We start from the raw sequence: 24,431 nt of genomic DNA on the forward strand, positions 1-24,431 counted from the left end.
CTCCTCCGGTAGCGAGTTCCAGGCACCCACTACCCTCGGTGTAAAAAAACTTGCCTCGTACATCTACTCTAAACCTTGCCCCTCTCACCTTAAACCTATGCCCCCTAGTAATTGACCCCTCTACCCGGGGGAAAAGCCTCTGACTATCCACTCTGTCTATGCCCCTCATAATTTTGTAGACCTCTATCAGGTCTCCCCTCAACCTCCTTCGTTCCAGTGAGAACAAACCGAGTTTATTCAACCGCTCCTCATAGCTAATGCCCTCCATACCAGGCAACATTCTGGTAAATCTCTTCTGCACCCTCTCTAAAGCCTCCACATCCTTCTGGTAGTGTGGCGACCAGAATTGAACACTATACTCCAAGTGTGGCCTAACTCAGGTTCTATACAGCAGCAACATGACTTGCCATTTCTTATACTCAATGCCCCGGCCAATGTAGGCAAGCATGCCGTATGCCCTCTTGACTACCTTCTCCACCTGTGTTGCCCCTTTCAGTGACCTGTGGACCTGTACTCCTAGATCTCTTTGACTTTCAATACTCTTGAGGGTTCTACCATTCACTGTATATTCCCTACCTGCATTAGACCTTCCAAAATGCATTACCTCACATTTGTCCGGATTAAACTCCATCTGCCATCTCTCCGCCCAAGTCTCCAAACAATCTAAATCCTGCTGTATCCTCTGACAGTCCTCATCGCTATCTGCAATTCCACTAACCTTTGTGTCGTCTGAAAACTTACTAATCAGACCAGTTACATTTTCCTCCAAATCATTTATATATACTACAAACAGCAAAGGTCCCAGCACTGATCCCTGCGGAACACCACTGGTCACAATTAGCCTCCAATTAGAAAAGCCCTCCAATTAGAAAAGCATCCTTCCGTTGCTACTCTCTGCCTTCTATGACCTAGCCAGTTCTGTATCCACCTTGCCAGCTCACCCCTGATCCCGTGTGACTTCACCTTTTGTACTAGTCTACCATGAGGGACCTTGTCAAAGGCCTTGCTGAAGTCCATATAGGCAACATCCACTGCCCTACCTGCATCAATCATCTTTGTGACCTCCTCGAAAAACTCTATCAAGTTAGTGAGACACGACCTCCCCTTCACAAAACCATGCTGCCTCTCGCTAATACGTCCATTTGCTTCCAAATGGGAGTAGATCCTGTCTCGAAGAATGCTCTCCAGTAATTTCCCGACCACTGAAGTAAGGCTCACCGGCCTGTAGTTCCCTGGATTATCCTTGCTACCCTTCTTAAACAGAGGAACAACATTGGCTATTCTCCAGTCCTCCGGGACATCACCTGAAGACAGTGAGGATCTAAAGATTTCTGGCCTCAGCAATTTCCTCTCCAGCCTCCTTCAGTATTCTGGGGTAGATTCCATCATGCCCTGGGGACTTATCTACCTTAATATTTTTTAAGACACCCAACACCTCGTCTTTTTGGATCTCAATGTGACCCAGGCTATCTACACACCCTTCTCCAGACTCAACATCTACCAATTTCTTCTCTTTGGTGACTACTGATGCAAAGTATTCATTTAGTACCTCGCCCATTTCCTCTGGCTCCACACATAGATTCCCTTGCCTATCCTTCAGTGGGCGAACCCTTTCCCTGGCTACCCTCTTGCTTTTTATGTACGTGTAAAAAGCCTTGGGATTTTCCTTAACCCTATTTGCCAATGACTTTTCGTGACCCCTTCTAGCAATTTCGGAGACATAAATGAAGAGCTCTCTCAAAACACCACCTTTCGTTCACTGTCACCCTGGAGGACCCAAGGAGAAACATACAGAAGGTACAGGCCAAATTTTCACATTGAAAGCATCGATGGAAAATTGTGGATGTTCACAAAATTCAGCAATCTGTATTTAATGCAGCAATTTAAACAGAATCCATACAGAATCATTTGTTTCACTTAAGTGAGTGGTTAATCCATTCAACCTCATGGACAAACATAAGTGTTGATTGATATCAACACAGTAGCACAGTGGTTAGCACTGTTGCTTCACAGCACCAGGATTCGATTCCCGGCTTGGGTCACTGTCTGTGCGGAGACTGCAAATTCTCCCCGTGTCTGCGTGGGATTCTTCCGGGTGCTCCGGTTTCCTCCCACAAGATCCGAAAGACATGCTTGTAAGGCGAATTGGACATTCGGAATTCACCCTCAGTGTACCCGAACAGTCGCTGGAATGTGGCGACTAGGGGATTTTCACAGTAACTTCATTGCAATGTTAATGTGAGCCTACTTATGACACTAAGAAAGATTATTATTATGAGCTATCATTCTCATTCGTAAACTTGAACTAGCAGACCCCGGAGATTTAGAAGAGCACGAGAATGGAACTTGGGGCTCAATAGAGAGCGAGAGGGAACGAGACTCCCAACAAACGCAGAGACGTAGAAGAGCCAAAGAGGGAGCAAGACCTCCGGTGGACCAAGATAAAGGGCTAATGGTGAAAGGGACTTCAGAGTATGGATTGTCCCCATTAGGAGAAGATCAAGAAAATCCAGATCACAAACAAAAACAGAAAGTGCTGGAAAATCTCAGCAAGTCTGGACGCACTTGTGGAGAACAGAGCTGACGTTCCGAGTCTGGAAGGCTCTTCATCAGAGCTGGAATAGTTTGTTGTGTTCTCTCTCCACGTGTGCGGTTAAACCTGCTAAGGTTTTCCAACATTTTCTGTTTTTGTTTCAGATTCCAACATTCGCGGTAATTTGCTGTTAATAAAGAAAATCCAGATGGTTGTGGATGTTCCACCGTTGACTACATTTAAGGTTGGGATAGACAGATTATTGGTCTCTCAGGGAATCAAGCGATATGTAGAAACAGCAGTGAGTTGAAACCCAAGATGAGCCATGTTCAAATTGAATGGCTCAACTGCCCATATGGTCTGCTCCTTTCTTGTGTTTGAGGCAGACGGTATAAGCTGGACTGAAAATGAAACTGAAAGGAAGTGGTAAACACAGAAATAAAACTGAACTTCCCAATCTTCTGCTTTACTTTTTCCAATTAACAGGCAATTTAGCGTAGCCAATCCACCCATCCTGCACATCTTTTTGGGTTGTGGGGGTGAGACCCACGCAGGCAGGGGGAGAATGTGCAAACTCCACACGGACAGTGACCCGGGGCTGGGATCAAACCCGGGTCCTCAGTGCTGTGAGGCAGTAGTGCTAACCACTGCACCGCCCCACTTCCCAATCTTTTAAGGAAATCAGAAGCAAGCGGAGGTTGAGAGATTGAAATTAAATCTGTCCATAGATATTAAATGACACCACTCAGTCCACGTTGTGTGGCAACAGTTGTTTAGTGCACTGGAGCAGGGCAGACAAGCTGAAGAAAACTCAAAAAAAGGCTAGATCAAGAAGCAAAGAATAAATAAAGCTACTAAGTTGCTGCAGCTGTTTCTGTTACTTGAAGATAACACTGATGGATCTACGCCATCCAGACCCAGTTGATTATGTTCTGCAAAAGTATGCCACTTGTATGAAGACTGTGGCTGTGAAAATTGGGTTGTTTTCCCACTTCTGTAGACTCACTTAAAGGAGGCGGCTCCTAGAAAGAGTAGCTGAAATTCCTCATGAGGAAGACAGAGTTTCAAGGACTTTGAGATTGTAGCGATCGCACTCAGTCAGTGTGGACTGTTAAGTCAATTTGTAAGATTTGTCTTGAGTTGTCTCTGCCACTTGATGTGCAATTTATAATCCATACTCAACAACAATTTGCATGTATCTTCTGGATGTTAGAGTATAAGATAGATAGTACTCAGTGCTTGCTTTGTTCACTCTTGTACAGCAATGATTCTTCTGTTTTAGATCACAGAACTTTGTGGCTTCATTCCTTGAGTAAATAATTGGCATTTTGCATTTCTTCTACTCAGGAAGAATTACTGATTTCAACCAAGATCATCACAACTGTTTCCAGTTGCCAATTAAGTACTGTGCAAACTGTGGCCACTGTTGTTAGGTAGGAAATACAGCAGCAGTTTGTGCACAGCGATCTTCCACAAATAGCAATGTGGTAATCACTAGATAGTCCATTTCAGCAATGCTGGTTAAGGGATAAATATTGGCCAGGATACCAATGAGCTCGCCTCTTATACTCTTTGAAATAGTGCAGTGGATTTAATTTAGTACCTACCTGTGAGGGTACAGGGCTTCAATTCAAAACAGCCTTTGCTCCAACTGTAATACAGCTTTAATGGTTCCACAGAATAGCCAGGGAATGCTTTTGAGTCACAATTCCAACCTTATAAATGAATGCAGAACCTATTGCACTTGGCACATGGGGGGAAAAAACTAGCTGTCATGTACTATACTTTGGTGTACCAAGTCCAGAAATCATGCACAGCATAGTGTCGAGAGTGTAAAGTAAACTGTAAACATATTTATATAATGTGATGCATCACTGATTTTCTTTCTTTCAAGATTAATATTTTGTACCAAACATTTACCAGCAGCCTTCTTCAAAGTCTGAAACATCCAAGCAGTTTAAATTGTGCAATACTTGAAGACAGCGCAAACAGTAATGGTGACAGCCTTGTGCTGACAGGGCCTGATGGCAGATGTGCAGTAATTAAATTCAGCCACCACAAGGGATTTATGGAGTTGGCAGAGAAACAAGGACGGAAACTTCAAATCATGATAATAACGCCCGATACTTCTCATGAAAAGCAAAATATTTTTTTGTCGAAGTAAGGGCCATGCTCCAAGGTCAGGGAATGAGGGTCAAAAAGGAACAGGACTGAAAAACCATCAGAAACTTTATCGTAAAGAAGATTTAGAATGTAGAACATGCTTCTAAACTAGTAAAATTATCAAAGTAAAAGCTATGTATAGAACAACGATAGAATGAAGAAAACGACGGCAGCTAACAGGAGAAAGATATGAGGAAAGAATCCAAAACACGGTCACATGTGGAAGCTACACAAACGAAGAACTGTTATTAATTACAGAAGAATGAACTGTTAACTACACAGCTGAATTCCAGATCCTGGAAACCCTTTGAGAAAAATACGTTTTTTATGAGACAATGCCTGGACTGAGAACCATATATTTTTGTCGGTAGCGATGGGAGAATATACCAGCGAAGCGATATCAGATCAGTGCGCAATGTTGGTCTTTCAAAAAATGCACATTCCCGAACGATAAAGAGGGATTAATTTTCACTTTCCACCCACATCTACCAGAGTTTTCTCAGGCTATGCAACAGCAGTTAAAAGGTACCACAGTAAACAAGTGCTTACCTACATAGAACATAGAATGATACAGCGCAGTACAGGCCCTTCTGCCCACGATGTTGCACCGACATGGGAAGTCAAAAAACAAAAGCCATCTACCTACACTATGCCATTATCATCCATATGCTTATCCAATAAACTTTTAAATGCCCTCAATGTTGGCGAGTTCACTACTGTTGCAGGAAGGGCATTCCACGGCCTCACCACTCTTTGCGTAAAGAACCAACCTCTGACCTCTGTCCTATATCTATTACTCCTCAGTTTAAGGCTATGTCCCCTCGTGCTAGCCATTTCCATCCGCGGGAGAAGGCTCTCACTGTCCACCCTATCTAACCCCCTGATCATTTTGTGTGCCTCTATTAAGTCTCCTCTTAACCTTCTTCTCTCTAACGAAAACAACCTCAAGTCCATCAGCCTTTCCTCATAAGATTTTCCCTCCATAACAGGCAACATCCTGGTAAATCTCCTCTGCACCCAAAGCTTCCACATCCTTCCTATAATGAGGTGACCAGAACTGTACGCAATACTCCAAATGCGGCCGTACCAGAGTTTTGTACAGCTGCAACATGACCTCATGACACCGGAACTTAATCCCTCTACCAATAAAGGCCAACACTCCATAGGCCTTCTTCACAACCCGATCAACCTGGGTGGCAACTTTCAGGGATCTATGTACATGGACACCGAGATCCCTCTGCTCATCCACACTTCCAAGAATTTTAACATTAGCCAAATATTCCGCATTCCTGTTATTCCTTCCAAAGTGAATCAGCTCACACTTCTCTACATTAAACTCCATTTGCCACCTCTCAGCCCAGCTCTGCAGCTTATCTATATCCCTCTGTAACCTGCTACATCCTTCCACACTATCGACAACACCACCGACTTTAGTGTCGTCTGCAAATTTACTCACCCACCCTTCTGCGCCCTCCTCGAGGTCATTTATAAAAATGACAAACAGCAACGGCCCCAGAACAGATCCTTGTGGTACGCCACTTGTAACTGAACTCCATTCTGAACATTTCCCATCAACCACCACCCTCTGTCTTCTTTCAGCTAGCCAATTTCTGATCCACATCTCTAAATCACCCTCAATCCCCAGCCTCCGTATTTTCTGCAATAGCCTACCGTGGGGAACCTTATCAAACGCTTTACTGAAATCCATATACACCGCATCAACTGCTCTACCTTCGTCTACCTGTTCAGTCACCTTCTCAAAGAACTCGATAAGGTTTGTGAGGCATGACCTACCCTTCACAAAGCCATGCTGACTATCCCTAATCATATTATTCCTACCTAGATGATTATAAATCTTGTCTCTTATAATCCCCTCCAAGACTTTACCCACAACAGACGTGAGGCTCACCGGTCTATAGTTGCCAGGGTTGTCTCTACTCCCCTTCTTGAACAAAGGAACCACATTCGCTATCCTCCAGTCCTCTGGCACTATTCCTGTAGCCAATGATGACATAAAAATCAAAGCCAAAGGCTCAGCAATCTCTTCCCTGGCTTCCCAGAGAATCCTAGGATAAATCCCATCAGGCCCCGGGGACTTATCTATTTTCAGCCTGTCCAGAATTGCCAACACCTCTTCCCTACGTACCTCAATGCCATCTATTCTAATAGCCTGGGTCTCAGCATTCTCCTCCACAACATTCTCTTTTTCCTGAGTGAATACTGACGAAAAATATTCATTTAGTATCTCGCCTATCTCTTTAGACTCCACACACAACTTCCCATCCCTGTCCTTGACTGGCCCTACTCTTACCCTAGTCATTCTTTTATTCCTGACATACCTATAGAAAGCTTTTGGGTTTTCCTTGATCCTACCTGCCAAATACTTCTCATGTCCCCTCCTCGCTACCTTGTAACTATCAAGTGCCCCAACTGAAACTTCACAGCTCATCTTCACATAGGCCTCCTTCTTCCTCTTAACAAGAGATTCCACTTCTTTGGTAAACCACGGTTCCCTCGCTCGACGCCTTCTGCCCTGCCTGACCGGTACGTACTTATCAAGAACACGCAGTAGCTGTTCCTTGAACAAGCTCCACATATCCAGTGTGCCCAACACTTGCAGCCTACTTCTCCAACCTACCCCTCCCAAGCCATGTCTATTGGCATCATAATTGCCCTTCCCCCAGCTATAACTCTTGCCCTGCCCATCACTAACGTAAACGTCACCGAATTGTGGTCACTGTCCCCAAAGTGCTCACCTACCTCCAAATCTAACACCTGGCCTGGTTCATTACCCAAAACCAAATCCAATGTGGCCTCGCCTCTTGTTGGCCTGTCAACATAGTGTCAGGAAACCCTCCTGCACACATTGTACAAAAAACGACCCATCTAATGTACTCGAACTATTATCGTTTCCAGTCAATTTTTGGAAAGTTAAAGTCTCCCATAATAACTACCCTGTTACTTTCCCTCTTATCCAGAATCATCTTCGCCATCCTTTCCTCTACATCCCTAGAACTACTTGGAGGCCGATAGAAAACTCCCAACAGGGTGACCTCTCCTTTCCTGTTTCTAACCTCAGCCCATACTACCTCAGAAGAAGAGTCCCCATCTAGCATCCTCTCTGCCACCGTAATACTGTTCTTGACAAGCAGCGCCACACCTCCCCCTCTTTTGCCTCCTTCTCTGAGCTTACTAAAACACCTAAACCCCGGAACCTGCAACAACCATTCCTGTCCCTGCTCTATCCATGTCTCCGAAATGGCCACAACATCGAAGTCCCAGGTACCAACCCATGCTGCCAGTTCCCCTACCTTATTTCGTATACTCCTGGCATTGAAGTAGACACACTTCAAACCACCTACCTGAACACTGGCCCCCTCCTGCGAAGTCAAATCTGTGCTCCTGACCTCTATACTCTCAATCTCCCGTACCCTAAAACTACAATACAGGTTCCCATGCCCCTGCTGCATTAGTTTAAACCCCCCCAAAGAGCACTAACAAATCTCCCCCCCAGGATATTTGTGCCCCTCGGGTTCAGATGTAGACCATCCTGTCTGTAGAGGTCCCACCTTCCCCAGAAAGAGCCCCAGTTATCCAGAAATCTGAATCCCTCCCGCCTGCACCATCCCTGTAGCCACGTGTTTAATTGCTCTCTCTCCCTATTCCTCATCTCATTATCACGTGGCACGGGCAACAACCCAGAGATAACAACTCAGTTTATTCTCGTTCTGAGCTTCCATCCTAGCTCCCTGAAAGCCTGCCTGCCATCCTTGTCCCCTTTCTTACCTATGTCGTTAGTGCCAATGTGGACCACGACTTGGGGCTGCTCCCCCTCCCCCTTAAGGACCCAGAAAACACGATCCGAGACATCACGTACCCTTGCACCTGGGAGGCAACATACCAAACGGGAGTCTCTCTCGCTCCCACAAAATCTCCTATCTGTGCCCCTGACTATAGAGTCCCCAATTACTAATGCTCTGCTCCTCTCCCCCCTTCCCTTCTGAGCAACAGGGACAGACTCCGTGCCAGAGGCCCGTACATCATGGCTTACCCCTGGTAGGTCCCCCCCCCCCCACAAGTATCCAAAGCGGTATACTTGTTACTCAGGGGAACGACCGCAGGGGGTCCCTGCACTGACTGTTTCTTCCCAGTCCCTCTTACAGTTACCCATCTATCTCCAATCTTTGGTGTAACTAATTCCCTGAATCTGCTATCTATGACCCCCTCTGCCTCCCGAATGATCCGAAGTTCATCCAACTCCAGCTCCAGTTCCCTAACTCGGTCTTGGAGGAGCTGGAGCTGGCTGCACTTCCTGCAGGTAAAATCAGCAGGGACACTAACGGCATCCCTCACCTCAAACATCCTGCAGGAGGAACATTGCACTCCCTTCCCTGCCATCCCTCTAACTTCCAACCAAGGTCTGGTTAATAAATAAAAAAAATTAAAATAATAATATAATATGGCACGTACCTCACACGAATGGGTCTTATTATTAGGTTAGAGGAGGAGGGCGGGTGGGAGACACTACACGTGTAGTGTCTCGGGTTTCCTCTCCACCAGAATTTATTGGTGGTGGTGGTGGTGGGGGGGGGACCTTCCCAGAAGGTACTTCCGGTTCCCGCCTTATATAAAAAAATAAAAAGAGACACAAATACCCACAAGGTTGCATTCAAGCCCACAATCCTGAAACAAGCGAATTTGCTTTAGGAAAGTTATCAGAAGAACTGGAAAGTCACAATCATATTTTAAAAGTATCCTCTCATTGGGATGTGCCCAATCATTCATGGAAAGATGACAAAATTTTCCTTTCTCATTGTGTTGATGCCAAGACTAGAAGTCATTCCAAAATGCACAATAATGGGACCCACTTTGATAGTCTACGAACAATTTATGGCCAGATAGTTCATCCACAGCGCAAAGCATCAGTCACTGAGATCCTCAAAGAATATCGACAGAGAAACTAGTGGAATCTTACTTCCAACCAACAGTGTCTAAATACTTCAGACCTCGTGATTCCATAGGTAGGTTTTGCAGCATAAATCTGTGGCTCACCACTAATACCTTGTGTCATATGAGAGTACCTTTAAGAAATGGGTATTTAAGAAATAGGTGTTTATAAAAATAGCTGTTGTGGATGTACCTTTAAGAAATGGGTGTTTATCAGTGATGTCAGAGTGTGGGTGGAGCTGGGCTGTCTGTCTGCTTTACTTTCGTTTTAGGCTGTTTGCTACAGGGTGTGTTTTAGTTTCGTTTTGAGAGCTGGATAGCTGCAGGCAAAGCAAGGGGCTGTATAAGGATCTCTCTGCAAACTAAAGACTGTCTCCAAATCAATTGGGTGATTTCAAAGTGCTGACTGCTCTCAGTAGTGAATTTAAACCTGATCTCCGTGTTATAAAGGGTCTTTTGTCTTATGGGTGTTAATAAGGAAAGATTAAGGGTTACTTATAGAATATTGTATCTGTGGGGAGGATTGGTGTTGATAATTGTTAAGATGTTTACTGTGGGTTTATAAGGTGTTAACTGTTTCATAAATAAACATTGTTTTAATTTAAAAGTACTGTGGATCTCTGATGCATCACACCTGTAAAGTAGGCCCGTGTGCTTCCCATTACCACAATCTATTAAAGGTTGCGGGTCAGATGAACTCCATGATACACTTTGGGGTTCTCTAAACCCCGGCCCATAATACTTGGTTAGTACTAGAGTGAACTATGCTGGGCTGACAACTCTGGACTGGTAATTAGGACCCAAAATAAATTTCAGAAGTTTACAAAGAGATCTCCAATCCTGATCTAGAACAATGGGCATCATCGTATCCAAGGATACGTTAAACAAAAATCAAACATGATGAAAACATTTAATAGTCAGTCAGTCACTGTGTTGAAAACAGATGAGTTATTCAGCTGGATTGAGCAGAGATTGTTAGGGCCCCAACTTTGGGCTCAATTTTGGTCAGGAATCCAAAAGTGGTATGGTGGGACCGCGATCGCAACCTCCCCAGAGGCAAACAATTAAGCCGCTACCTAGAGCCTCGTCAAATTAAGGACAGTGGGTATACCAATGAATCAGCACACCCAATATGTGGTCTTTCAGTGATGTCCGTCTGTCAGCGTACCGGGAGAGATGCCAATCTAGGTAGGGAAGACAGGGGTCCCTTAAGTGCTGCCCAGCTGACAGGGTAGAAGTAGAGAGGGAGTAGCCTTTGACCTGCTCTGGTAGCCATCGTATTAATATGGCTGGTCCAGTTCAGTTTCTGGTCAATAGTAACCTCCAGGATGCAGATAGTGGAAAATTCAGCGATGGCAATGCCATTGAATGTCAAGGGATGATTAGATCCTCTCTTGTTGAATATGGTCATTGCCTGGCACTTTGTGGCACAAATGTTACTTGCCACTTATCAGCCCAATCCTGGATATTGTCCAGGTCTTACTGCATTTGAACACGGACTGCTTCATCATCTGAGGAGTCGCAAGTTGTACTGTACATTGTGCAGTCACCTGCAAACATCCTCACTTCTGACCTTATGATGGAAGCTGAAGATGGTTGGGCCTAGGACACTACTCTGAGGAACTCCTGAAATGATGTCCTGGAGTTGAGATGATTGACCTCTGACCACCACAACCACCTTCCTTTGTGCCCGGTATGACTCCTCCCAGTGGCGGGTTTTCCTCCAATTCCCATTGACCCCAGTTTAGCAAGAGCTCCTTGATGCCATACTCGGTCAAATGTGCCTGATGTCAAGGCAGTCACTCACACCTCACCTCTGGCATTCATCTCTTTTGTCCATGTTTGAACCAAGGCTATAATGAGGTCAGGAGCTGAATGACACTGCCAGAACCCAAACTGATCGTTCGTGAGCAAGTTATTGCTGAATAAGTGCCGCTTGACAAAACTGTTACTGACCCCCTTCCATCACTTTGCTGATGATCGAGAGGTGACTGATGGGGCGGTAATTGGCCATGTTTGGATTTGCCCTGTTCCCTGTGTACCTGGGCAATTTGTTTTTGTGACTGGAAACTTGTGTTCAGTGGTGTGGCACAGGGATCGTACAGGGTCCCTTGCTGTTTGTACAGCATTCATTACCTAGATGTGAATGAGGGACATGATCAGTAAGTTTGCAGATTTCACAAAAATTGGTGGTGTGGTAAATAGCAAGGAGAAAAGCCTTAGATTGCAGGATGATATAGATGGGCTGGTCAGATGGGGTGGACAATTAACAACTCACTGGAGGTGGAATCTCCACAAATATCCCCATCTTTATTGATGGCGGAGGCCAACACATCTGTACAATGAATAAGGCAGAATCATTTGCAACAATCTTCAGCCAGAAGTGCTGAGTGGGTGATCCTCCGGAGGTTTCCAGCAATACAGATGTCAGTCTTTAGTCAATTTGATTCACGCTACATATCACAAAGCACACTGCTGTTATCTGCGAGGGTATCCCATCTTTGGACATCCGTTCATCGGGGTTTATGGTTTTGTTAGTTTTGGTGTATGGACACCATCACTGAATCCCCTGCCTTCAGCATACTGGGGGTTAGCATTGACCAGAAACTGAACTGGTCCAGCTATATCAATACTGTGCCTACATTAGTAGGACAGATGCTGGGAGTTCTGTGGCTCATCACTCAACTCCCCAATCCACCAAGCTGCACCAGCTACAAGGCACAAATCAGGAATGTGAAGATTCCCCACCTGCCTGGATGAAAATGGTTCTAACAACACGCAAGAAAGTCGCCACTATCCAGGACAAGGCTGACCTCTTGATTGACACCCCCACCCACCACCGGAAAACAGTGGCAGCAGCGTGCATCATCTACAAGATCTACTGCAACAGCAGCACCAAGCGCCCTCCAAATGCACCTTCCAAACAAATGATGGGCAAACTAGTCTCATGAGTGAGCCACCAGGCTTATTCACTAACCATGACCCATGAATAAAATTAAATACATTTAATGCACACTGGGTAATTCATAAGTTATAGAAAATACTTAAGACATTTATATATTAATCGGACTATCAACTTCAAAGGGTAAAAACACTTTGGACGCAGAGGGAGCGCACGATTCTCACGGTCAATGTTGTGCACAATCAGTTTGCACCTCACACTTCACTCCCCCTTGTTTTACGTGCGTATCACTTCAGTCATACTGGTAGCGTAAAAAAACGACACGGGTCAAAATCGGGGGAATGTGGCAACCCTGCACGTGGGCAACGGTCAACAAAATGTCTCGAGGACTGCACTCAGAACCCAGATGGGCCGCATGTGGCCTCCGGGCCACAGGTTGCCCACCACTGTTCCAAACGCTGCCACCATGAAGAACAAGGGTAGAATATGTATCAGAATGCCACCATCTGCAATTTCCCCTCCATGTCATGCACCATCTTGACTTGGAATTATATTGCTGTCCTTTCACCATCACTGGTGTCATGTTCTGGAGACTGGCCAAAGTAAATGATTAACTACAGAACACATAGTTTAACAACTGCATGACTACGATAACCAAGATGAATAAAATATTGAGCGACTAACACAATTTTTTTTTTTTTTTTAAATTTAGATTACCCAATTTTTTTTCCCCCAATTAAGGGGCAATTTAGTGTGACCAATCTACCTACCCTGCACATCTTTGGGTTTGTGGGGGTTGAGACCCACGCCGACACGGGGAGAATGTGCAATCTACACACGGACAGTGATCCGGGGCCGGGATCAAACACAGGTCCTCGCTGCTGTGAGGCAGCAGTGCTAACCAGTGCGACCTCTTAGTAACACTTACTGCAAAATACATCTATCTCCTAGCATGACCTACTCCCAACTCCCAGAACCAGAGTCACGTGACAGGTTAACCCTGCCACCTAGTGGTCGAAGGTCATGCATAACATTATGTACATGACTGCTTTATGCATATCATCACATCCCCTTTCCTTTGGAAAATGAAATTATTTACATACATCGGAGTAGTCTTTACATTATATCATGATATGCATAACTATTCACACGTTCAGAATTTTTTACAGTCTGTCACAAGTTCAGTATTTCTGGCTTGCACCTTATTCTTGTAGTCCTTATCAGTGTCTGCTGAACTTGTAACGTTCTTCATTTTCTGTATTGCTTGTGGGTTGAGTTTGATGCTTCTCATGTAGTGATGTATAATTCTCTTGTTGTATTTGTTCCTTGTGTTCTTCAGATGTTTTAGGACTGTTGCGTGCTTCTTCTGGTGGTTACAAATGGCTGCCGTCCTTTGAGCAAAGGTCTTCTATTCCTCTCAATATAACACCTTCTTCAGTAAGAACTAGAGACGAGTCTGAACCTGCTTATCACAGCATCTTTGCCTTTTGAGACCATCCATGTCCTTTAGAATCTTCTACTCTCACAGTATCCTCTGGCTGCAGAGGTTGAAGTCTTTTGGCAGACCTATCATAGAATCCCTTCAACCTCCTTTTCTGAGAGGTCACTTGTCCTGCTAACGAGTGGTTCATGGGCTGATGAAGAAAACGAGGAACAGTGGTTCGCAGTTGTCTGTTCATTAGCATTTGAGCAGGCGAGAGACCATTGACCAGTGGTGCCGAACGATAGCCGAGGAGCACAAGGTAGGTATCATCGTGATTGTGCAGTGCTTTCTTTAGGAGCTGCTTGGCGATATGCACTCCCTTTTCAGCTTTGCCATTTGACTGGGGGTAATGCGGACTGGAGGTAACATGTTGAAAATCATACTGCCAGCAAATTCTGCCCACTCATAACAGTCAAAACAAGGACCATTAACGCTCATGACGACATTCGGAATACCATGTTGTGCAAATATTTCTTTGACATTCTTAATAGCACATCTTGCCGTCAGGTTCGACAACTGTGCTATCTCTGGGTAGTTAGACAAATAATCTATAACTAGAGTGTACTCCTTTCCATTTAAATGCAAGAGATCCATACCAACCTTCTGCCAGGGAATTGTGACCGTGTCACCCATTTGCGTAGGTTCATTGCTCTGCCTGCGCTGAAATCCTTGGCATGTTTCACAATTCTCCACCAGTAACTCAATGTCACGACTGATGTCAGGCCAATAGAGTGCCTCCATGGCTCTGCTCCTGCACTTTTCCATCCCCAAGGGCCCTTCATGCAACTTGACGAGGATCACTGACCGTAGTGCCTGTGGAATTACAATTTTGCTGATTCCGCAGCAAAAATCCATTAACATCAATTAATTCTGCTTAAATATTGTAGAAACTTGGAACAGGATCCTTTGGGCCAACCTTCATGGATATACTTTCTCACTTTCTGCAGGAGTGTCCTTGGCAGTTTCCTCTTGAATTGTTTTTGACTTGTTGTCAGAGACCGGCAGAGACTCTGTCACCATATTTACGTGGGACCTGTACGTCCTCATCCAGCTGGAGTGGTTGCTCATTGCCCGTAGCTCTGGAAAGCGTGTCAGCCACAATAAGATGCTTACAAGGCCTAAACACCAATTCCAAATCGTACTGCCGCAACTTCATGATCATTCTTTGAATTTGCGGCGACATCTCACTGAGATTCCTTTAGATGATGGCGACCAGCGACCCGTGATCTGTCTCCACAATGAAGGATGGAAGCCCATGCACATAATCATGGAACTTCATTAGCCCATTAATGAACCCTAGGCATTCTTTTTCGATTTGTGCATATCTTGGCTCAAGGAGGTTGCTCCTGCCATTTAATAATAATAAATAATAATAATCGCTTATTGTCACAAGTAGGCTTCAATGAAGTTACTGTGAAAAGCCCCTAGTCGCCACATTCCGGCACCTGTTCGGGAGGCTGGAACGGGAATTGAACCCGCGCTGCTGGTCTTGTTCTGCATTACAAGCCAGCTGTCTTAGCCCACTGTGCTAAACCAGGCCCCATTTCACACGTCATCTCTTCACTCTTTGTATAGGATAGTGTTCCCTATTGATATTGAGATTCAAATCCTTCGGATCCATGTAGATTCTTAAGTCCCCATTGCGCTTCTTTACACAGACCAAGGAATTAACCCAGTCTGTGGGGACCTCAATTTCCTTAATGGCCCCCAAGGCAGTCATCCTCTCTAGCTCTGCCTTGAGTTTATCCTTCAATGGCGCTAGCACACATCTCAGCGCATGAAATCACAGGCTTCGCATCTTCCTTGAATTGAATCTTGTAGGTGTATGCCACATACCAAACCTTGGAAAATTTCATGGAAATCATTCACTATGGAGTTTCCAGAGGGATGAGGGCCTGTTGCAGCACTGTCTGCACTATAGACTCGTCAGACTAGCTTTTGCTCCTCACGCCTCAACAATTAAAGACTCGCAATCCGCCGTCACCACAAATAATTTCAACTTGAGTTTTGTTATTTACCTCAGCCTCAAGTTCACATGCTCCTAACAACGAGATTTCATTCCCATTATAATCCCTTAGAAATACCGTTCAAGTAATTATTTTTGGTGCAACCCGCAGCTTTTTGTTTTTACAACGGACAGGTTGATGAGGTTGACCAGTGTCGAGCTTGACTTTTTATCACTATGCCATTTATCTTTAATGGCACTGTCCATTTATCCTCATGATTCTCTTCCTTCAATTCACTATTGCAGCAGATTGGTACAAATACATTGTGATTTGGTGTAACTTGAGACTCCCTGTCTTCGCTGGCGATCATGTCCACAAAGAATGTGACCTCTAGGCACACTTCATCAACAGCACTGATATTCTTTGTTTGTTCAGGCCTTCTCCTTGAATAACATTGGGTTGCAAAATAATTTCTGCCATTGCAGATAGCACATGTGTTTTCATAAGCAGAGCACTGCCGTGGCAAATGCCGTTTGCCACATCGCGAACATAAAATGGAGGATCGGGTCGGCCGCTCAAAATGGCCACCCGCACTGGGAGCATGTTTCTTATTCAGCTGCATCACCACACTAATGGCATCTGCCGCCTCTTCTGCCTTTGCACCAAAATGCCAGAGATTCAATGTGTTGAGCTGCTTTGCAGCCAGCTCACTAGCGTGGCTTATTTGAATCGCACTTTCGAGCTGCAGGTCTGTTTCCTGCAGAAGCCGCTCACGCACTTTGTCATGGAGATTCCGAAACCTATCTGATCTCGTATCATCGAAGTCTGGAGTGTGAAGTTGCACGACTGTGCCTTCAATCGCAAGTCAGTAAGGAAACTATCGAATGCGTTGTGTACGGAAAATGTAGTGCTCGACGGTTTAATTTTTTTTAGGGGAATATGCTTTATGCATATCATCACAATTGGGTCAAAAGAGGGTTCTGGATAGGGTTGATAGGTAGAAATTATTCCCATTAGTTGAAGTATCAAGAACCAAATGCACAGGTTTAAGTTAACTGGTAAAAGAAGTAATGGGAAAATTTTATCACAAAGCGAGTCGTTACGATCTAGAATGCATGGCTTGAGAGGGTGGTGGAGGCAGATTCAATTGAGGCATTCAAGAGGGAATTGGATGATCTGAAACGGGAAATTGCACCATCAGAGATCGGCCTAGCAAGAACAAGCCAAATGACCTCTTTCTATGCTGCAACCATTCTATGGTATGCAGCAGCTAAAGATAATTTTAATTTATGTGCTTCTATTTGGAAGCAATGGATAAATATAAGGAATCATAAATGCTGACAGCCAAATAGTTCAGTTTATGACTGACTGTTAATAAACAGAAAACAAATGTGTAACATTCACAAAGCTATTTCTAACTCTTGTTCAAATACATCTTTGTTTCTTTAAATTTTATGAGCAAAGAGGCTACATGGATATGGGACAAAGTAAAGTACGTCAACTATTGGTAGAAATTGCTTAATGGTGACAAGTCTTTCTTTTTAAGTTTAAAATTTTTTTTTGAGTATCCAATTTTTTTTTACCAATTAAGGAGCAATTTAGCGTGGCCAATTCACCTACCCTGCATATCTTTAGGTTGTAGGGGTGAGACCCACGCAGATACGGGGAGAATGTGCAAACTCCACACGGACAGTGACCCATGGCCGGGATCGAAAACAGGACCTCAGCGCCATGAGGCAGCAGTGCTAACCACTGCACCACCCTGTCGCCCAATTTGTGACAAGTCTAATGAAAAACTATGTTTGTCAGAATGCAGCACTGTAAGCACAGTATTGAATGTAGATACAATTCAGTTTAATTAACAAATTGCATTTATGAAATAATGTACTGCCACAGCAATAATGCATCTAACCAACAGGGGGCAGTTTGGAAATGAGTCCTATTTTATACCCTTAGATTCGTATGCATGGTTTTGATGTACAATTGATAGCAGGTGGGTCAGGCCTATGTTGGAACAACAACCAGCCGTGACAAAATTCATTTTGCGTGGAGTTTGTTACTCAATTCAGAGTAAGGGAATAGAAACAAGATAAAAGGAAGATATGCTTGCATTCAACAGACGTTGGTTAAACACTTTCTGCCTGTCACAGCGTCAGTCAACAAACAAATATGTTTGAAAATGTTTCTCTTTAGGGCATCTAAGAGTTAGCTCTGATCACAGTAAGACTATCATTGCACCTTTTCCTGTCGAGGTTTTCTGCATTATAAATCGCTGTAAGTGTATTTTTTAAATTCGCATCCAGCAGGAACATTTCAAATGCTGCCTGCCCCAGTCACAAGCCTTCATTCATCACTCACCTGGGGGTAAGTCGGGGTCAGTGGAGGTCACTTGCTGGATGCGACGAGTTTTGGCTAATGATTTTATGCTCTCTGTAGTGGTGCTGCGGTTGGTTGAACTGGAGCCACAACTCTCGTGATCATCCTGCAAAACAACAAATCTAGATAAGCCATACTAATGGAACATTGTTAATGACAACTGAAACATTTACACACATTTATACACCTATTAGGCAGCGTTTGAATGGAACTGGGTTAGTGGTGCCTACGGAATTAATTTTTGGTTCACTGCTTATACAAACTTGTAAGTGAAGAGAGGTTCTCATCTACATCACATCATACACGAGGCAAGTGTCTCAATGTTTTATTGAACATCTGGAGTCACTACAATTCAGTTTTCATTCAATTAAATGAAAACTTGCTGCCTCAGTGAATTGCAATAATTCCACTTAGAAAATTCAGATCATGGTACACAGCCACCTAAATCATGACTGTCCCCCAGGCAGAAGATAGCCGAATAAAAGCTCCAAAGCAAGTGGGACTCCATGCTGTAACTCTGAACAGTTAAACCCCAGGATGGCATTCCCATAGTCCCAAGCAGTATCACTATTTGTACAGTAGCTAATCATTCAGAATACCATCAAGCCTCATGTATATCGCACCTTGAACACAATAAAACATCCCAATATACTTCACAGGAGCATTACATGACAAAATTAACATATATCAAGCTCATTCTTAAGTGCTCTTAAGTAGCTCTTGTTTCAATCGAGTTAGTCAGCACAGCATTTTATTGGATATAATCCCCATATTGTCAAACCACGAAGTAGTAAATAGAATAACATATGCCACAAATTGTCGACATCTTAATACACAATTTAATACACAATTTAACAATGTGGTAACGTGTATTCCCCAGAGTTGAATAGCCTGGATCAGCTCCCAGAAAATTCTAACACCTGTTAAATTTACAAGAGCAAATCCAGGACACAAACAGACCCCCAAAATTCCAATCTTGGCTCCCTCTTCTTACTCATTCTACATTTTAGTGATATCAGAAGATCGGCCATTTAATTGTATAAATATGGGAATAAAACCCAGCCCCAACTATTCACTGCTTCTCCCAATCCTACCACTGCGTCTTTGTTTTTTGGCTACTTGGCGGTTTAGCTCAGTTGGCTAGACAGCTGGTTCACGATGCAGAGCAAGGCCAGCAGCGCAGATTCATTTCCCGTACCGCTGAGGTTACTTATGAAGGCCCCGCCTTCTCAACCTTGCCCCTCGCCTGAGGTGTGGTGACCCTCAGGTTAAATCACCACCAGTCAGCTCTCCCCCTCAAAGGGGAAAGCAGCCTATGGTCATCTGCGACTATGGCGACTTGGCCTTTACCTTACTTGTCAGATATCCAAGCTGGAAAAAGTGCCAATTGCTCTAGTTGAACAATGGGAAAACTAAAGCCATTGTTTGTGGCACACCCACCACATGCCCTGTACCCTCAACTCCCATTCCAAATCCATCCGTTCCCACTGTCTCAGGCTGAACCGACTGTTCACAACTTTAGCAGCCTCTGATCCCAAGCAGAGCTTGTAAAGCCACAGCATCTCCATCACAGATCACTTACTTCCACCACCTTAAAATCACTAACCTCTACCCCTGCCTCAGCTTCTCTGCTAATCAAACAGCATCCCTTTTTGATTTGTTAATGGAATGTGGGTGACGCTGGCTGGGCCAGCATTTATTGCTCATCCCTGAGGGCATTTAAGAGTCAACCACATCGTTGCAGATCTGGAGTCACATGGAGGCCAGACCAGGTAAGGACGCCAGATTTCCAACCCTAAAAAGGACTTTAGTGAACCAGATGGGTTTTTAAGACACATCGACAATCGAAAATTCGAAGGAGAACTCGACAATCATGGTCATCATTCGGCATTTAATTCCAGATTTATTTATTTTTTTCAAAGCAAATTCAAATTTTACCAGCTCCCATAGTGGGATTGAACCCAGATCCTCAGAGCATTCATTACCCTGGGTCTCTCGATTACTAGTCCAGTGACAATACCACTACTCCAATGCCTCCCCATGCCTTTGCCACCTCCAGATTCAACTATTCCAATGTTCTCAGGGCTGGCCTCAAAATTATCATCCGCTTGTTCAAATCCCTTCTTCATATCACCCCCTTCACATCTCTATGACCTCCTCCGATGCCATTTCCTCCCAACCACTTAACCATTTGGTAACACAGAACTGGAGTACGGCTGAAAAAAACAGACATGCTGTTGAAGCTTTTAATCTTGCACTGAACATGAAAGTTGCAAGAATGCCCAATGGTAAAAAGGGAACAAGGGAACAGCATGAGAAGAATGTGTTGATTGATTGACATGTGAACTCTGATCATTAGAGATGTTGCTATGGAGAATGCAACAGGGAACAGTAATAATAATTTTTATCAGTGTCACAAGTAGACTTACATTAACACTGCAATTATGTTACTGTGAAAATCCCCCAGTTACCACACTACGGCGCCTGTTCAGGAAAATTCGAAGGAGAATTCAGAATGGCCAATTCACATAACAAGCATGTCTTTCAGGACTTGTGGGAGGAAGCCGGAGCACCCGGAGGAAACCTACGCAGACACAGGGAGAACGTGCAGATTCCACACAGACAGTGACCCAAACCGGAAATCGAACCCGGCTCCCCGACGCTGTGAAAGAATAGTGCTAACCATTGTGCTACCGTGCCACCCTTCAGTAAAGACCAAGCTTTTGTTCAATTTAAAACTAGGCAGGTTAACTGATTTCCGTGGAAAATGAACCAGGGAATTTTTCCTGGTGCAGTGGGTACTCTTGTGAACTGTTCCGATGTGTGCAAGACAAAACGCTTTGATAGCATGTCTCTTTATTCAGCAACACTGAAATTAATCATCTGGCAGGTGAAGTCCCAACTCATCGCATTGGCAATCTTTCGCCGTCTAGATTTTAAGATCTGGAATTCTATCCATTTCCCCAAACCTTTAAACATACCTCATTGAACGTGCTTCAAGACACCCTTCTTAATATACACTATTTTTATAGTCTAACTCATTATTTATTTTTTAATTTATTGATTCTTGGAATATGGGTGTCTCTGGCCTGGCCAACATTTGTTACCCATCCCTAACTGCCCTTAAACTGAGCGGCTTGCGTGGCCATTTCAGTGAGAGGCACTTAAGAGTCAACCGCATCTGACAGGGGCGAGGTTGAGTAGGTTCTTTGGGGTGAAGGACAGATGTGGGAGGTGCTCGGGGAGCCCTGGCAAACCACGTCCATATGTTCTGGTCGTGCCCAGCGCTGTATGGGTTTTGGAGGGGTTTTGCGAGGACTATGTCCAAGGTGGTGAATGCCCGGGTCAAGCCGAGCTGGGGATTGGCATTATTTGGGGTATCGGACGAGCCAGGAGTGCAGGAGGCGAAACAGGCCGGTATTCTGGCCTTTGCATCCCTGGTAGCCCGGCGGAGGATTTTGCTACTATGGAAAGATGCGAAGCCCCCTAGTGTGGAAGCTTGGATCAATGACATGGCAGGGTTCATCAAGCTGGAGAGGATAAAGTTTGCCTTGCGAGGGGCTGTGCAGGGGTTCCTCAGGTGGTGGCAACCGTTCCTAGACTATCTCGTGGAGCGTTAGGCGGAGGTCAGCAGCAGCAGCCCAAGGGCGGGGGGGGGGGGGGGGGGGGGGGGAGTTTCTTTCTTTTAGGGTGGAGTTTGGGTGAAGGTGGTTTTTTTCCCCTATTTTGGGGGGGGGGGGGGGGGGGGAGTTTCTTTCTTTTGGGGTGGCGTTTGGGTGAAGGTGTTTTTTTTTCCCTATTTGGGTTTTTAAATGTTATATGGGGGCGTTATTGTATATGGGGGGAAATCCAATGTATAATTTCTGATTGTTGTGTTCTTGTTTCTTTCTTTTTGTTGGGGGAGGGGGTTTTGTTGAAAATTTGTTGAAAAATGTGAATAAATATATATATATTTTTTTTTAAAGAGTCAACCGCATTGTTGTGTGGGTCTGGAGTCACATGTAGGCCACACCAGTTAAGGATGGCAGATTTCCTTCCCTAAACCTATGGGTTTTATGACAATCGACAATGGTTTCATGGTCATCATTCGACTTCTAATTCTAGACTTTTATTGATATCATCAGCCATAGTGGGATTCGAACCCTGGATCCCAGAGACCCTGGGTCTCTGGATTACTAGTCCAGTGAAAATACCACTACACCACTGCCTCCCCAGTTTGCTCGGTAAATTTAGTTTGATTCAGCCACTATGAGGCACCATGAAAGATGTAATAATAGACCGATTACAGCACAGGAGGATGTTATTTGGCCAGTCCTGTCTCTGCTGGTCCTCTGAAGGAGCAATTCACCTAGTGCTACTTCACTGCCTTTCCCCTATAGCCCTGCACATTTTTCATTTTCAAATAATTATCCAATTGTCTTTCCAAAGCCTCAATTGACCCTGCTACCACCACACTCCCAGGCAATGCATTCCAGATCCTAAGCTCTCGCTAGGTGGGAAGTTTTTCCTTTTGTCACCATTGCTCTGAAACCAGAGTCCATGCTCCTTTCTCACGTAGGTCTTTGTAAATATTTAATATAATATTTAAATCTCCTGTTAGAAATCTTAAATGTTCCTTCAATACTCTGGGAAACAAAATCAAAGTTTTAGCTGGGTTAATAAAGCCAATGGGAATGCATTTGTCTTTCGTGTCATCTGGACCCTTTTATATATATAAATAAGTGAACTAAGTAATCACAAAATGTAAATAAGAAATCTGCATTACCAAAAATGGCAGCAGTTTCTGACCAAAGCACCTTTAGATCAGGGTAAGCTGTAAACACATTCGATAAAACTTGAGAAACACTATCCACACCCAAATTAGTCTACAAGTTTTCTCACAAAACAATCTACAACACCTCAAACAAATCAGTTGTGCCCCCCTCTCAAGGCTAATTCAGGTTGCCCATGTAGCAAGAGAGTCTGTCAGACTCTTAGAACAGCAAACATATCCCAAAATAAACAAACATATGGTGATTGACTGCTCATCTTCAGAGTCTGTGCCAGTTGTGTGAAGCAATTCTGTGGACATCAGACTACATTAACTGCATGCGATAGTTACATCAATTAGGAACAAAACATAATCTATCAGCAAATGTCTCCAAACAAGGAAAAGCTAAATAAACCACATTAAGTCAATTCCCTGCAGATTAGGTGTTTAAAATAAAAAACATCAAAAGGCAATAAAGTAACTTCAGCTATGCACAATTAACAGGGCAATTTCTTGCCATTCATACTAAACCTAACAGCCACTGGTGTGGTGGCAGTACATTTCAGTAAAGCTGAGCAAATCAAACTTGCTACAGCCTTTGAAAGAGTATAGCTTAACTAAATTAAAAGTAAATTAAGCTATTTTTCATGATTTTTGTAGCATGTAACATTCTGTATTGAAATGAGAAAAATAAATTGACAAACAATAGCTGAAAAACATTGTTTATTATTTTGCATTTCACAAGAGCTACCATAGATTGTAAGATGACCCCATATTTCTCTACTTGCAGGAGCAGCCAGCATAAATTTTTTTACCCCCAGAAATGGGCGCTTTACCTTGATACATGCGTTGTGCGAAGAGGCATGCGAGTTTAAGCTGTGCAGACCCCACATGGTGGACTATAAAAATGGCAGCCACCCACATCAGCAATTCATAGGAACATATCCATGTAGCATCAATCAGGTAAGGACAGATGCACCATGTAGTCTTACAATAGGGCTCCCACATTCTTTCATTATAAGCTCAAGGCAAATCAGCACAAGGTACAAATAAGTAGAACAAAGCTTCCCAGTTTTGAGATAGTTCTGTCACTGAAAATCCCTGTTGAAGATTAGGCACAATGGGACTTGAACTGTGCTTTCCAGTTTCGGGTTCAACAGAGCCTTTCAGGGTTAGATCTGAAAAAGTGTACGATGTATAATATTTGCGCAGGAACAGTGTGCATGGAAGAGTGGGGAAAAGAATGCAGAGGAAAGGTTATGGTAGTTCTGTAGTTACGTTACTTGATAAGCAATCCAGTGGCATGGACCATACATTGTGGCACTTGGAGA

At 44.1% G+C, this 24,431-nt stretch overlaps 1 protein-coding gene across 6 annotated transcripts in view; it reads right to left on the reverse strand.

Moving 5' to 3' along the window:
* Positions 1-24,431, reverse strand: part of LOC140385858 (intermembrane lipid transfer protein VPS13B-like) — a 1,311,478-nt gene that overhangs the window by 1,208,863 nt on the left and 78,184 nt on the right. For all 6 annotated transcript variants that reach the window (XM_072468452.1, XM_072468451.1, XM_072468450.1 and 3 more), the window contains exon 4: positions 18,333-18,456. In XM_072468452.1, coding sequence (XP_072324553.1) covers positions 18,333-18,456 — 124 coding nt within the window. The remainder of the gene's footprint in view (positions 1-18,332; positions 18,457-24,431) is intronic.

This window comes from Scyliorhinus torazame, chromosome 11 (assembly GCF_047496885.1).
Source record: "Scyliorhinus torazame isolate Kashiwa2021f chromosome 11, sScyTor2.1, whole genome shotgun sequence".
Lineage (NCBI taxonomy): Eukaryota > Metazoa > Chordata > Chondrichthyes > Carcharhiniformes > Scyliorhinidae > Scyliorhinus > Scyliorhinus torazame.